Raw genomic sequence first — 17,363 nt, forward strand, 5'->3', positions numbered from 1 at the left:
TGAGAATCAGCACCTCCAAATCCAATGCCATGTCCTCTCCAGGTGGGTGGGGAGTCCTTGTCCCAAGTGGAGGAGTTCAAGTATCTCTGGGTCTTGTTCACGAGTGAGTGAAGGATGGAGCGTGAGATTGACAGTTGGATCGATGCAGCAGCTGCAGTGATGCAGTCGCTGCATCGACTGTTGTGGTGAAGAAGGAGCTGAGTCGAACGACAAAGATCTGGATTTACCGGTCAATCTACGTTCTGCCCGCACCTATGGTCATGAGCTTTGGGTAATGACCGAAAGGACAAGATCATGGATACAAGCGGTCGAAATTAGTTAGACCCTAGAACAGGGGTGGGCAATTATTTTCCTCCGAGGGCCATATTCGAATCCAGGCAAGTAGCGGAGGGCCGGCCAGCGATCATTGGTGAGGAAAAAAAAAATCAAAAAAATTAAATATCAAACAAAATATCACTTTTCTGTCAAATATAGGCTATTGAATCTATTATTTAATCTATTTCACGTCATATTTATTAAGGATACACGTGTAGACAGATGCCTGAGTGCAAAAAAGGAAAAAATAAATTCATTAAAAAAAAATATATATTACTTGGACAAGCTTGGCGGGCCGGATTGAAAGGCCATGCAGGCCGGATCCGGCCCGCGGGCCGTAGTTTGCCCACCCCTGCCCTAGAGTCTGACCTTTAGAGATAGGGTAAGAGGAGCTATCTAAGGTGGCTTGGGCATTTGTTCTGGAGCTTCTTGGAAGCCTGCGGAGGTGTTACGGGCATGTCCCACTTGGAAGAGGTCCAGGAAAGACCTCACATTGGAGAGACTATGTCTCTCAGCCTCACCTCGGGATCCCCCCAGAGGAACTGGGGGGATCTGATGCCTGAAGTCTGGGAGTCTCTACTTAGACGGGCGGAAGAAGATGGATGGTTAATTGTTTCATCAAAAGAGATATATATTTTTAACTGTTAAAAACATATGAATTTGAAAATTGAATTGTGCTACTTGTGTTTCATATTACATTTATTGTTTTACTCTCTGGTCATGTTTTTGTGTTCTATGTGTTAAAAACTCATAAAAAGCAGAAGAAAAACATTATTCAGACAGTAATTAAAACCTCAAATGGATGTCACATCACAAACCCAGAAAGACCTTCATTTGTGTTCAGTTCAAGTGGCTCAGATGTGACCAGCTGAATGAATGAGCACGAATAAACCGGAAATAATCACCTCTACTATGACGTGAAAGTGCCTATGCACTGAGACATTTAAACAAAATTACAAATGAGGAATTACAAATGAGTTGTTGAGGTTTTAGGGAAGTAACTTATACAACTTATACATCTACAGTGTAAATGCTGAATAGGTAATTCTACAATAATCTTTTTTTCTTCATGTGCCTTGTGTATCCTTTTTTCAGTTTATTAAAACTGTCTGGCCTTGAGACCCTGCGGTGTCTATAAAGAACATTCAAAAAGAGAATTGCCAGAAAATATTAAGATTATATTATTACTTAAGTATATTCTATGTCTTTGTGTCTTCAGGCAAATAAACTGCGAACCAAGACTCTGCACAACACACTCAACCCAGTGTGGAGCGAGACGCTGACCTACTACGGCATCACAGACGAGGACATGGTCCGCAAGACTCTCAGGTAACATTCTTACTCTTATCTATGGTGTGGAGTAACATTTATATTTACAGAATACTATTGTAACTTTTTCAAAATGGCTCTCTGCTTAATCATTATTTTTTAACCTTTGTTTTGCATGAGTAATATAAATGTATTGGTATTTGTCATGGAATCAGACATACATGTCCTTGGGATGAGACATACACCGATGCTATTCCTTAACACATAGAGAACACAATTCAACTTAGAATATGAAACGACACAGAAATGTCAGACATTTGTATGGCATGCTTGGGAGAAAACGCGGGGACTGATCACGCAGGCTGTTGTACGCAGCCTGCGTGATCCTCCTGCGTCTCACCCTGTTTTTTCTCATGCTGGTTGGTTTTATTAGATATTCTGGAATAGGCGGGTCACATTTCTCATTGGTCAGCTTCACATCAAGGCACTTGGTATTTTTCCGTAGAGATAAAGCCTGCAAGGGGGGTGCAACTCCCCCCTCTGGGGCAACATTCTTTGGCCCATCTTTACGATATCTTCACAAACAAATGCAGTTTGTCACACACCCGTTCTTCTCTTAGACTAATGATGCAGATAAAATATCACTATTATGCAGATAAAATACATCACAGAAATATAATCATATATTCACATTTTATCACATTTCCCTCCTGTTTATCAAAGCATTAGTCTACTGTCTCATATGCCAAACACATCACTCTCAGTTTTCAACATGTCTTTCATATTGGTGTTAAAATTACACTTTTACACACAAAAAGTGATGCACATTTTTCAACATTGAACACACTCCTTTTCTCTCGGCCCACAACATTTCTACAGCATTACTGTCCTAAATTTTGAGTCAGATTGGTCAATCTCTGTAATTTGACAAACAGACAATTTATCTTGTCTATAATTTGTGCGGTGTGATGGGAAATATAGTAGTACAAGCGGAAAACCCTTAAACCCGCTGCTCTCCGGTCAGTCAGTTTGATTCGTCAGGGACCTCTCTGGACACCCCAATAGAATCAAATACGTAGTATCAGATGCTACTGGAACCAGACTGTCCACTAACCTCTCGACCTTGACCCTGCGGTATGGTTCTGGGTGATGCTGGTCTTTGTTCTGACCATGGCTGGCCACAAAAGGGATACATAGGCACAACGTCCCACAAGTGTCCCCACACTACCATACGTCCTCGCTTGGTTTCTTAAGAGACCTCCTTTCGCTGCTCGCTTCTGTCACACCTATGACACATATGAACTGGTACATTTACCATCTCAATTCATAATCTCATTAACATTACATGTAGTTATGTTGTAGCAGATAAAAACCTCTCTTAGTTAGTGTAAACAATAGTGGCTGTATAATATGCTATTGTGTTTCTTCAGCTACTGTCATGTCAATTATACATTGTACATTATTACACATCATGCATTTCATAACCTTTCAAGTTGATCACTTATTTTCTTCCCTCTATTTTCCCTTTCTGTGTATGTTGATCGATTGTCCCGATTGTCCCGATTGTATAATACAGGTGTTCAGCACCCATATTATCGTCATCGCTGTGATGATGATAACTGTTGATTCTTTTTTCACAGAGTATGGTACTCTGCGCACCGTAGCCGCTGGCTCTCGTTCATCGTAGCAGAGTATAGTACTTTGCGTACTGTAGAATCTGTTTGTTGTCTCTGCATACAAAAACGAAGAATACACCGAAGTGCTGCGTCTTGTAGATCTTACGGATCTGCCGCTGTGTTGTCCAGACATTTCTCTCACTTTCCCATGAGAGCACCCATGTTCTCGTCCCTCCAATGGTCGGTGTGTGGCTCCGTCCACCTTGCTCATCTCTGTAAACACCACATCTCCAACACGTTCTGCTGTGGTGATAAACAAAGTCTTTTCGACAGTTCAGTGTATTTCAAACAGTTTTCTTGTTTCAAATTTTTTTTAGTAATTATTGATTCGGAATATTTGTTTACACGTCCATATCCCTCCTTTTTGAGATATGGAATTCCCATGTCTCAAACTACTACATTTAAACAAAATTAAATAATCCAGATAGTTTACAACGTTCACTAATCCAGGATGTAATCAAGGAAGAGATGGAATTGCGTCTGTCACTCCAACTCCGCAATGTCACCTCTTGACCTTTCACAGTTCAGTGGTCACATCCCTGGCTGAGCCCCTCCTTCAAAGGCGCTGGGCCCCCACCCTGTGTGTCAATCAGTCTATGTGTGTAATCTTACACTTCCCAAACCTATCTGTTTTACCACCATTTGTTTCAAACTCCAAATGTTTCAATCCACGTGTGCGCGCGTATGTATGTATGTATCTGTGTGTGTGTGTGGGTGCGTCAAATACATCAAACAATAATAATAATTATCCCAATAATTCCCCCGTTGAGCTGGCCATAAGGGTCAGTTCACAACTTTGAATTCTTCACATAATTAATAATTTCACATCTCCTCTGTGGGTGTGGCCTGAATAAAGTCACACATCTAATGTAATATGTGCTAATCTTCTATATGTGCTTCAGGTGAGTTTCAAACTCAATCTCTCACACCTGCTCATGTGGTGCTTTACAACATTGTGTATTAGTTTGTTCTAGCAAGTCTATATGTGTATAACAATCAAAATGATCCTAAACCTTCCCCTTGTACATAAGGCACATAATTTTATCAGTCTAACCATCTCTTGCCTCCGTCCTGAGTCCTATAATGTTTAAGTCCTGTTATCACTGGTTTTCATAACTTCTATAACGTCTAAATTTAGATGATATTGTCTAATTTAAATCTATTCAATTCTTGATTGAATCTCCACAATCCTTCAGGTATTTACTTTAGAATGTCAAATTCTTTCCCTGTTAATTTTAACTTTTCCTATTACTCATCACGTCAACCCGCCCTGAGGTGTAACCTCTTGGTGTCCCTGTGATCCGTAAAGATAACAACATCTGCTCCATCCTGAGTCCTCTAGATTCTTTGCTAGTCAATAGCCCCTTATCTCTGACTATTTTTTATGACTTGGTGTCGTTTGCCTTTAGTTAATGACCCATTCATGTCTTTCCTGGGAGGACATTGGCACGTCACTATTTAACTTATTCCCTCACTTACGTCTACATGCAATACGAGGTTTCCTCATGATAATACAAATAAATAAGTTACTGATATAACTTTTACTATCACTTTACTTACTGCCCATTCTACTCTTATGTCCAAAAACATCAGTAGTCACTCATTGACCCACATTATCACTTCCAGGCCCGTGCCTGCATTTGATCCTAAATTTAAAAACACTTCTGTCTTTTCGTCCTGTACTTTCATCTAGTCATGCATTAAGTCCTAAAAGATAATTTTCGTCAAGTCCAAAAATAAAACAAAACAAAACTAAATGTAGGTTTGTTCTGTGCATTCAAAAAACACAACTTTTGTCTTCTATGTCGGGGACAGGAAGTGTCCTGTCTGTGATCACATTCCCCAAAATATTGGCCATCTATAAAAATCTGAATTAATCTTCATCTCTTATCAAGTTTAATAAAATCTTTATAATTGATTGTTGTCAATCAAACAAAAACCCTAAATTTGTTCTACAGAGCTCTCAAATACTAAAATTTAAAACCAGCTGAGTTTAGTTTTACTTATTTCATCAGTTCAGAGCGTCCTCTGAACTGCTTTCTTCTCTCATTCTCCTGCCTTGTTGACCCCCCTTATCTCCCCCTCTCTGCCACGTCATCTGAGCCCCTCTGGAAGTCTCCCTCCAAAATCCTCTTATGACTTTTCCTTTGTCTTTTTACAGTTTGGGGTGATAATTTTGGCATTATGTGGTCTCGGTCGTCTGAGAGAAATGCTACTTGCTTTACAGTCACGGTCAATGTCAAGCTTCTAGAGAAAATTCCATATTAGATTCCTCCGGACATAAACGTGGTGTTTAAGATTCACCCGTGACTGCAAATTTTAGATCTCTCAGAATAACGCCTTGTGACCCTTGTATGATTAATTGTGATTCACACTTGTTAGTTAATCACTATTAATCCTCATTCACACATTCACACTTCCTCTCCCTTACTTACTTTGCTCGTGCACAGCGCTTACATTCACACATCTTTATGTCAGTAACAACTCGGCATAAGGCATCATAACTTTCTTTCAGTGAGAAACTTTAATTTAAACTCCCTTATGTGAGAACCTTATCTACACAACGCCAACCAATATTTTTCCAGCAATAATCAAACTCCTTGCTTATGTGAGAAACGTATCTCGTGCATAAGCTTACAATATTTCCTCAGTAATACCTAAACTGGGCATAAGAGCCTAAAATATTTCCTCAGTAATATTAAACTGGGTATTTCCTCAGTAATACCTAACTGGGCATAAAAGCATACAATATTTTTCCAGTAAATATCAAACTAAATGCATAAAAACGTTTCATGGCTAACTCTTTTTCACACACAATGTTTTTGTCTGACCTTCTTTGTCGCCTGTGTTCTCCTGCTGCTTCGAAACGACGCGCTCTCCTCGCGGAGAATGAGGTGCGATGGGCGGCCACGGGAAAAGTGGACTTCCTTTAGCTGTGCACAGACTTCACCGATTCACCCGTCAATCTCCGCGAAGGGGCTGCTGGTCATCCGGCTCGAAGGACCAGAAAATGTCATGGAATTAGACATACACCAGATGCTATTCCGTAACACATAGAGAACACAATTCATCTTAGAATATGAAACGACACAGAAATGTCAGACATTTGTATGGCATGCATGGGAGAAAACGCGGGGACTGATCACGTAAGCTGTGGTAAGCAGCCTGCGTGATCCTCCTGCGTCTCACCCTGTTTTTTCTCATGCTGGTTGGTTTTATTAGATATTCTGGAATAGGCGGGTCACATTTCTCATTGGTCAGCCTCACATCAAGGCACTTGGTATTTTTCCGTAGAGATAAAGCCTGCAAGGGGGGGTGCAACTCCCCCCCCTGGGGCAACATTCTTTGGCCCATCTTTACGATATCTTCACAAACAAATGCAGTTTGTCACACACCCGTTCTTCTCTTAGACTAATGATGCAGATAAAATATCACTATTATGCAGATAAAATACATCACAGAAATATAATCATATATTCACATTTTATCACAGAATTTCACATAATACTTTGGGTGCACAGGGTGCACAGGATGCACACTGGCAGAGCACTCTCACCTCTCAATAAAGAGTTCATGGGTTTGATTCCCATGTCTCTGGGTGAAGTCTGCATGTCTTAGACTGGGACATGTGTGACTTTAAATTGTCTCTAGTGAATAGTTTGTCTCTGAATGTGAATGTGTCTCTGCCTCTGTGTTAAACCTGTGACGAGCTGGCCCCTGTCCAGGGTGTACCCCACTTAAGGCCCAAAGTCACTGGGATAGGCCCCACCCGCGGCCCCTAACGGGAACAAGCAGTAAAAGATCTCTAACACTGTTTGAGCTCAAACAATAAGTGACACATAATATCACCACGGTTACAACTGCAAAGGTTAAACACTTCAATATTAGCATAATGACTTTATAATAAGTCACTTTATAACACTCTGCAATCTTTGTCTGTTATTCCACATTCTCACATTACAAGGTGTTTTATTCTTCAATATATTTCAAACATTTAAATTCACTGTCATTCTCAAAGCCACTTAAACAGTTACATGTCATGTCCTTAAGTAATGTGACCGCTGTCACCTCGAACAACCCCACAGGCCTACCCCACAGGCCATAGGCCTACCATACAGGCCATAGGCCTACCTCACAGGTCATAGGCCTACCTCACAGGTCATAGGCCTACCACACAGGCCATAGGCCTACCTCACAGGTCATAGGCCTACCACACAGGCCATAGGCCTACCACACAGGTCATAGGCCTACCTTAGGCCTACCACACAGGTCATAGGCCTACCACACAGGCCATAGGCCTACCTCACAGGTCATAGGCCTACCACACAGGCCATAGGCCTACCACACAGGTCATAGGCCTACCTTAGGCCTACCACACAGGTCATAGGCCTACCACACAGGCCATAGGCCTACCTCACAGGTCATAGGCCTACCACACAGGCCATAGGCCTACCACACAGGTCATGGGCCTACCACACAGGCCATAGGCCTACCACACAGGCCATAGGCCTACCCCACACAGAATAACAGGCTTACTGCCCTCTCAGGTGCCACTATCAGCCTGGTAGGCCATACCACACTCTGAGGCAGTGGTTCCCAACCTTTTTTGTCTCGTGTCCCCTGAGCCTTTTTGTCATACCACGAGGGCCCCTCACTCATTATTAGTAGAAAAATAGAACGTAACCTAATTGATGATTCAATGAAAATAATTTTATTTGAACAATAAATTCTCAGGCATTGTCTTAATTTTAACCCAAATTAATCATAAAATGAATAATATGTGGCCTTGAAAATACATATGCAATCTAAACAAATAAATAAATATGAATTCATAATAATCAACCTGTTTTTGCAACATACGGAGCCCCTTTGAGTGAGTCCCCTTTAAACAGCATTTATACTTTAAAACAGGAACTAAAGACTAACTCAGACTCACTATGAGACACTGGAGCTGGTCTTTCATAAGCTTTGATAGTCACGACTAAAGCAGGACTAAAGCAGGACTAAAGCAAGTTTAAAGCAGGACTAAAGCAGGACTAAAGCAGGACTAAAGCAGGATTAAAGCAGGACTAAAGCAGGACTAAAGCAGGACTAAAGCAGGTCTAAAGCAGGACTAAAGCAGGACTAAAGCAGGACTAAAGCAGGTCTAAAGCAGGACTAAAGCAGGACTAAAGCAGGACTAAACCAGGACTAAAGCAGGTCTAAAGCAGGACTAAAGGAGGTCTAAACCGGGACTAAAGCAGGTCTAAACCAGGACTAAACCAGGAGTAAAGCAGGACTAAAGCAGGACTAAAGCAGGACTAAAGCAGGACTAAAGCAGGACTAAACCAGGACTAAAGCAGGACTAAAGCAGGTCTAAACCGGGACTAAAGCAGGTCTAAACCAGGACTAAACCAGGACTAAAGCAGGACTAAAGCAGGTCTAAACCAGGACTAAAGCAGGACTAAAGCAGGTCTAAAGCAGGACTAAAGCGGGTCTAAAGCGGGACTAAAGCGGGACTAAAGCAGGACTAAAGTAGGACTAAACCAGGACTAAAGCAGGTCTAAAGCAGGTTTAAAGCAGGACTAAAGCAGGACTAAAGCAGGTCTAAAGCAAGTCTAAAGCAGGTCTAAAGCAAGTCTAAAGCAGGTCTAAAGCTGGACTAAAGCAGGACTAAGGGCTAGGACGAACAAGGGGGTGCACTCGGCTCCAGGTCTCTGCACTGCCCCCTGTGGCACAGAGAAGAGACTTTAAAGCAGCTCTGCTTGTGTACAAGTCTCTCCATGACCTAGCACCAAAGTACATATCAGACATATTAGTGCCATATGAACCATCTCGGACTCTGAGGACCTCAGGGACCAGCCTCCTGCTGGTGCCAGAGTCAGGACTAAACATGGACCGGCCTCCTGCTGGTGCCAGAGTCAGGACTAAACATGGACCGGCCTCCTGCTGGTGCCAGAGTCAGGACTAAACATGGACCGGCCTCCTGCTGGTGATATGTATTTGTTTATTTGTGTCATTTGTGCGTGTTATTTTTCTTAAGTTATTTGGTCTGAAATAGTTTTTCTGAGATGTGACTTTTTGGCATTATTTGTACGAGGGACACAAGGGACACGAGGGACACACACAATCTCTATCTAACTTGAATCTGAACACTTCATATGTGACAGAGCGGGCAGGAGTTCAGCGACAGAGGAGCGTCTTACACTGCTGCTCTGCGCCCGAGGCTCATCCCTAAGTGGTCACTTTAGGCGACCAAGGCTATCGGTCAAATTGTGAACTAATAGGGATGTACCCTTTGAAGTGGGAGGGGCCATCCCTCCGTATGAACCCGGGCTTTCCCCAAAACACACTCCAGTTGTGAACAAAGACTACGTTGTTTTGAGGGCACCAACTAGATAACCAGCTGTTGAATGCTGAAAGAGGCGGTATAATTCAGCATTGATCTGATTGGACAGGGGACCAGAAAATATTACGGTATCTGACATCGACTTTGCCAATTCACACACCGCAACTACTTGTAATTTGAGCACCTCAGATTGTCTCCGCCGGGCGTCGTTACTGTGTGAATCACGATTCGACGGAACCTCTGTCTACTCTGCTTTAAGAGCCTAAGGTTTCCTTCGATGTCACCCATTCTGGCCCCTGGAAAACACCTGATGCTTGCTGCTGGCAGCTTCACGTCTCTTACTATAGAACTTTCAATTACCAGAGTGTCACGAGTCCATTCAGCGGGCGTGTGATCACAGAGGGGAGAAAACCTATTGTAGAAGGGAAGCTCACGTGCATTACAGGCCGGCGTTTAGAGCGATCACATCCATGTGTTTAGTTAGACGGTTATTGATAAATAGTAATAAATTAACAACTCTCAAAACAGAATAAAATGACACTGTATGTGTGTAAATTGTGAATGAAATGAAATGTGAAAATCTTTCCTCCTGCTGTAACTGACTTCTTCCTGTGTTTTTTAGGATTTCTGTGTGTGATGAGGACAAGTTCCGACACAACGAGTTCATCGGAGAGACGCGCATCCCTCTGAAGAAACTCAAACCCAACCAGCTCAAGAACTTCAACAACTGTCTGGAGAAGCAGCTGCCTGTGAGTCACCAGCACATTACATGATACAAAATCACAAAAATATGTACATTTATGAAGCTGGAACTGCCAACCCAAATGAAAGACTCATGAGGCTCATTCTGCTCTCTGATTGGAGAATTACATACACAACGTGGATATCATGACCAACGTTCAGGTGATTCAGAAAAAAACATTATTATAATTGGTATTAGTAAAAGCTACATTTCTCTCCACCATCCAGAGCCAATGAAATGATCTATAAGATAAGATAAGCCTTTATTTGTCCCACAATGGAGAAATTCCAGTGTTGCAACACAAAGTAGGTACAGAAGTAAATAATAAAAACACTCTTACAGGAAAAGCTCTTATAAAACTCTTGTAAAAAATCTCTTCCCACTCGTTCAGTGGAATCAGCACCACATGAATGATATGAGCACAAGAGCCTGGTGAGCTCACAATAAAGAATGCCATTAAAAGACCGTGTAACCACATGTTTAGCACATGCCTTTTGAGACAAATACCTGCAGTAAAATGTAGAGGCCTATGAAACTATTTTTGTTTATCATGAGGGTTAGGGTTAGGGTTATTTCTTTCATAATCACATGTGGCACAGAGTTCGTCTGCAGCTCATCAGAGTGAGCACAGAGCCAAGGCTGAGTGAAATGTCAAGAGCATTTTAACATTAGCACACACTTAGCACGAGGAAGCACCAAATATACTGTTCTGAAGTGATGCTTTGTGAGCGTCTCAGTCTGAGGTTGTTCTCTAATCACGGTTGTGTTTGGGAGCTCGTCTTCTCTGCTCCTTCTCTGACAAACAAAACACTTTTAGGCTCAGTTTACAGAGCTGGAACAAGCATTTGAACAGCACGTGAGGAACTGTCCATGAGTGTTCAGGATCAGCGGTCCTGAGGGACAGCGCCCAGAAGATGGACTAAAGGTCGTTTTTCTGCTAACAACAGGATTAATAGTGATTTTGTAATGAAGCATAAGGTTGTCCTTAATCTGAGTGTTTCCTCCAGAAGGATTAGTCCAGTCCTCAAGGAGCCGCTCAGTGGAGCCGCTCAGTGGAGCCGCTCAGGAGCCGCTCAGGAGCCGCTCAGTGGAGCCGCTCAGTGGAGCCGCTCAGGAGCCGCTCAGGAGCCGCTCAGTGGAGCCGCTCAGGAGCCGCTCAGGAGCCGCTCAGGAGCCGCACAGTGGAGCCGCTCAGTGGAGCCGCTCAGTGGGGCCGCTCAGTGGAGCCGCTCAGTGGAGCTGCTCTGCTGATGTCACACTCCAGACACTTTAACTTTGTTTCACTTTGACCCACATTTTGAGACGACTTACATGAACATTCAGTTACATGAACATTCAGTCACATGAACATTCAGTTACATGAACATTCAGTTACATGAACATTTAGTCACATGAACATTCAGTTACATGAACATTTAGTCACATGAACATTCAGTTACATGAACATTTAGTCACATGAACATTCAGTTACATGAACATTCAGTTACATGAACATTCAGTTACATGAGAATTCAGTCACATGAGCATTCAGTTACATGAACATTCAGTCACACTAACATTCAGTTACATGAGAATTCAGTCACATGAGCATTCAGTCACATGAACATTCAGTCACATGAACATTCAGTTACATGAACATTCAGTTACATGAACATTTAGTCACATGAACATTCAGTTACATGAACTTTTAGTCACATGAACATTCAGTCACATGAACATTCAGTTACATGAACATTCAGTCACATGAACATTCAGTTACATGAACATTCAGTTACATGAACATTTAGTCACATGAACATTCAGTTACATGAACTTTTAGTCACATGAACATTTAGTCACATGAACATTCAGTTACATGAACATTTAGTCACATGAACATTCAGTTACATGAACTTTTAGTCACATGAACATTCAGTCACATGAACATTCAGTTACATGAACATTCAGTCACATGAACATTCAGTTACATGAACATTCAGTTACATGAACATTCAGTTACATGAGAATTCAGTCACATGAGCATTTAGTCACATGAACATTCAGTTACATGAACATTTAGTCACATGAACATTCAGTTACATGAACATTCAGTTACATGAACATTCAGTTACATGAGAATTCAGTCACATGAGCATTCAGTTACATGAACATTCAGTCACACTAACATTCAGTTACATGAGAATTCAGTCACATGAGCATTCGATCACATGAACATTCAGTCACATGAACATTCAGTTACATGAACATTCAGTTACATGAACATTTAGTCACATGAACATTCAGTTACATGAACATTTAGTCACATGAACATTCAGTCACATGAACATTCAGTTACATGAACATTCAGTCACATGAACATTCAGTTACATGAACATTTAGTCACATGAACATTCAGTTACATGAACATTCAGTTACATGAACATTCAGTTACATGAACATTCAGTCACATGAACATTCAGTTACATGAACATTCAGTTACATGAACATTCAGTCTCATGAACATTCAGTCACATGAACATTTAGTGTCATGGAATTAGACATACACCGATGCTATTCCGTAACACATAGAGAACACAATTCAACCTAGAATATGAAACGACACAGAAACATCAGACATTTGTGTGGCATGCATGGGAGAAAACGCGGGGACTGTGTCAGCCAGGCCGTTGTAAGGAGCCTGGCTGACCCTCCTGCGTCTCACCCCCGCGTCTCACTCTGTTTTTTCCCATGCTGGTTGGTTTTATTAGATATTCTGGAATAGGCGGGTCACATTTCTCATTGGTCAGCCTCACATCAAGGCACTTGGTATTTTTCCGTAGAGATCAAGCCTTGGGTAAACATTACCCAGACTCCTCTGGGTTATCACCCCCCCTCGGGTAAACATCCTTTGGCCCATCTTTACGACCCCTTCACAAATCCAGTTTGTCACACACCCGTTCTTCTCTTAGACTAATGATGCAGATAAAATATCACTATTATGCAGATAAAATACATCACAGAAATATAATCATATATTCACATTTTATCACATTTAGTTACATGAACATTCAGTTACATGAACATTTAGTCACATGAACATTCAGTTAGATGAACATTCAGTTACATGAACATTCAGTCTCATGAACATTCAGTCACATGAACATTTAGTTACATGAACATTCAGTTACATGAACATTTAGTCACATGAACATTCAGTTACATGAACATTCAGTTACATGAACATTCAGTCTCATGAACATTCAGTCACATGAACATTTAGTTACATGAACATTCAGTTACATGAACATTCAGTCACATGAACATTCAGTCTCATGAACATTCAGTCACATGAACATTCAGTCACATGAACATTCAGTCTCATGAACATTCAGTCACATGAACATTCAGTTACATGAACATTCAGTTACATGAACATTCAGTCTCATGAACATTCAGTCACATGGACATTTAGTTACATGAACATTCAGTCACATGAACATTCAGTCTCATGAACATTCAGTCACATGAACATTCAGTTACATGAACATTCAGTTACATGAACATTCAGTTACATGAACATTTAGTCACATGAACATTCAGTTACATGAACATTTAGTCACATGAACATTCAGTTACATGAACATTTAGTCACATGAACATTCAGTTACATGAACATTCAGTTACATGAACATTCAGTTACATGAGAATTCAGTCACATGAGCATTCAGTTACATGAACATTCAGTCACACTAACATTCAGTTACATGAACATTCAGTCACATGAACATTCAGTCACATGAACATTCAGTCACATGAACATTCAGTTACATGAACATTCAGTTACATGAACATTCAGTCACATGAACATTCAGTCACATGAACATTCAGTTACATGAACATTCAGTTACATGAACATTCAGTCACATGAACATTCAGTCACATGAACATTCAGTTACATGAACATTCAGTTACATGAACATTCAGTCACATGAACATTCAGTCACATGAACATTCAGTCACATGAACATTCAGTCACATGAACATTCAGTCACATGAACATTCAGTCACATGAACATTCAGTTACATGAACATTCAGTTACATGAACATTCAGTCACATGAACATTCAGTCACATGAACATTCAGTTACATGAACATTTAGTCACATGAACATTCAGTCACATGAACATTCAGTTACATGAACATTCAGTCACATGAACATTCAGTTACATGAACATTCAGTTACATGAACATTCAGTCACATGAACATTCAGTCACATGAACATTCAGTTACATGAACATTTAGTCACATGAACATTCAGTCACATGAACATTCAGTTACATGAACATTCAGTCACATGAACATTCAGTTACATGAACATTTAGTCACATGAACATTCAGTTACATGAACATTTAGTCACATGAACATTCAGTTACATGAACATTCAGTTACATGAACATTCAGTTACATGATGTGATAAAATGTGAATATATGATTATATTTCTGTCATGTATTTTATCTGCATAATAGTGATATTTTATCTGCATCATTAGTCTAAGAGAAGAACGGGTGTGTGACAGCATTTATTTGTGAAGGGGTCGTAAAGATGGGCCAAAGAATGTTTACCCGAGGGGGGGTGATAACCCAGAGGAGTCTGGGTAATGTTTACCCAAGGCGTGATCTCTACGGAAAAATACCAAGTGCCTTGATGTGAGGCTGACCAATGAGAAATGTGACCCGCCTATTCCAGAATATCTAATAAAACCAACCAGCATGGGAAAAAACAGAGTGAGACGCGGGGGTGAGACGCAGGAGGGTCAGCCAGGCTCCTTACAACGGCCTGGCTGACACAGTCCCCGCGTTTTCTCCCATGCATGCCACACAAATGTCTGATGTTTCTGTGTCGTTTCATATTCTAGGTTGAATTGTGTTCTCTATGTGTTACGGAATAGCATCGGTGTATGTCTAATTCCATGACACATGAACATTCAGTCACATGAACATTCAGTTACATGAACATTCAGTCACATGAACATTCAGTCACATGAACATTCAGTTACATGAACATTCAGTCTCATGAACATTCAGTCACATGAACATTTAGTTACATGAACATTCAGTCACATGAACATTTAGTTACATGAACATTCAGTTACATGAACATTCAGTCACATGAACATTCAGTCTCATGAACATTCAGTCACATGAACATTCAGTTACATGAACATTCAGTTACATGAACATTCAGTCACATGAACATTCAGTCTCATGAACATTCAGTTACATGAACATTCAGTTACATGAACATTCAGTTACATGAACATTCAGTTACATGAACATTCAGTCACATGAACATTCAGTCACATGAACATTCAGTCTCATGAACATTCAGTTACATGAACATTCCTTCGTAGTGTTAGAGAAATTCTCGTTAAAGGTAAAATGTCGTTTCTAATTTGAAGTTAAAGCACAACAGGCAAAACGAGTGTAAAACATTGTCCCACCTGCAGCTGAAGACATGCTCCTCCCACAGAGACATGCTCCTCCCACAGAGACATGCTCCTCCCACAGAGACATGCTCCTCCCACAGAGACATGCTCCTCCCACAGAGACATGTTCCTCCCACAGAGACATGTTCCTCCCACAGAGACATGCTCCTCCCACAGAGACATGTTCCTCCCACAGAGACATGTTCCTCCCACAGAGACATGCTCCTCCCACAGAGACATGCTCCTCCCACAGAGACATGTTCCTCCCACAGAGACATGTTCCTCCCACAGAGACATGCTCCTCCCACAGAGACATGCTCCTCCCACAGAGACATGTTCCTCCCACAGAGACATGCTCCTCCCACAGAGACATGCTCCTCCCACAGAGACATGCTCCTCCCACAGAGACATGTTCCTCCCACAGAGACATGTTCCTCCCACAGAGACATGCTCCTCCCACAGAGACATGTTCCTCCCACAGAGACATGCTCCTCCCACAGAGACATGCTCCTCCCACAGAGACATGTTCCTCCCACAGAGACATGTTCCTCCCACAGAGACATGCTCCTCCCACAGAGACCACACCAAACTGTACAAGACTCAGCCTCATTTATTACACTTTCAAGTAAAAGAAAAGTTTTTTCGACAATGTTACATTTCTTATTCATATACTGAATATGAAATGTAACATTGTTTCTAACTCTGTACAATATGAAACTCTTAGACTGTGACACTAGTGTAGAAATACAAGAGAAGTACAATTTAATTAAAAAGGTTCCACCTGATACACTATGTTCCCTTTAGCATAAGATCCAATATTTGTGTTCTAAAAGAGTGAAAAGGTGTGAGCGTAAAACAAATCCATGTCTTCTTTGTTGAGTCTCTGTTGTGTCTCTGTTGTGTCCCTGTTGTGTCTCTGTTGTGCCTCTGTTGTGTCTCTGTTGTGTCTCTGTTATGTCTCTGTTGTGTCTCTGTTGTGTCTCTGTTGTGTCTCTGTTGTGTCTCTGTTGTGGTGTATCTGCCTCTGTTGTGCCTCTGTTGTGCCTCTGTTGTGTCTCTGTTATGCCTCTGTTGTGTCTCTGTTGTGTCTCTGTTATGCCTCTGTTGTGTCTCTGTTGTGTCTCTGTTGTGTCTCTGTTGGTCTCTGTTGCGTCTCTGTTGCGCCTCTGTTGTGTCTCTGTTGTGTCTCTGTTGTGTCTCTGTTGTGTCTCTGTTATGTCTCTGTTGTGTCTCTGTTGTGGTGTATCTGCCTCTTTTGTGCCTCTGTTGTGTCTCTGTTGTGTCTCTGTTGTGTCTCTGTTGTGTCTCTGTTGTGTCTCTGTTATGTCTCTGTTGTGTCTCTGTTGTGTCTCTGTTGTGTCTCTGTTGTGTCTCTGTTGTGGTGTATCTGCCTCTGTTGTGCCTCTGTTGTGCCTCTGTTGTGTCTCTGTTATGCCTCTGTTGTGCCTCTGTTGTGTCTCTGTTATGCCTCTGTTGTGTCTCTGTTGTGTCTCTGTTGTGTCTCTGTTGGTCTCTGTTGCGTCTCTGTTGCGCCTCTGTTGTGTCTCTGTTGTGTCTCTGTTGTG

At 41.5% G+C, this 17,363-nt stretch overlaps 1 protein-coding gene across 1 annotated transcript in view; it reads left to right on the top strand.

Annotated features, from left to right (window-relative positions):
- The window catches only part of doc2b (double C2-like domains, beta), a 326,981-nt gene that overhangs the window by 234,325 nt on the left and 75,293 nt on the right, over positions 1-17,363 (top strand). The window contains exons 4-5 of the mRNA XM_072447011.1: positions 1,535-1,644; positions 10,211-10,337. Coding sequence (XP_072303112.1) covers positions 1,535-1,644; positions 10,211-10,337 — 237 coding nt within the window. The remainder of the gene's footprint in view (positions 1-1,534; positions 1,645-10,210; positions 10,338-17,363) is intronic.

Source organism: Eucyclogobius newberryi, unplaced genomic scaffold, assembly GCF_026437365.1.
Source record: "Eucyclogobius newberryi isolate DKJ021-1_F unplaced genomic scaffold, fEucNew1.0.hap1 SCAF_15, whole genome shotgun sequence".
Lineage (NCBI taxonomy): Eukaryota > Metazoa > Chordata > Actinopteri > Gobiiformes > Gobiidae > Eucyclogobius > Eucyclogobius newberryi.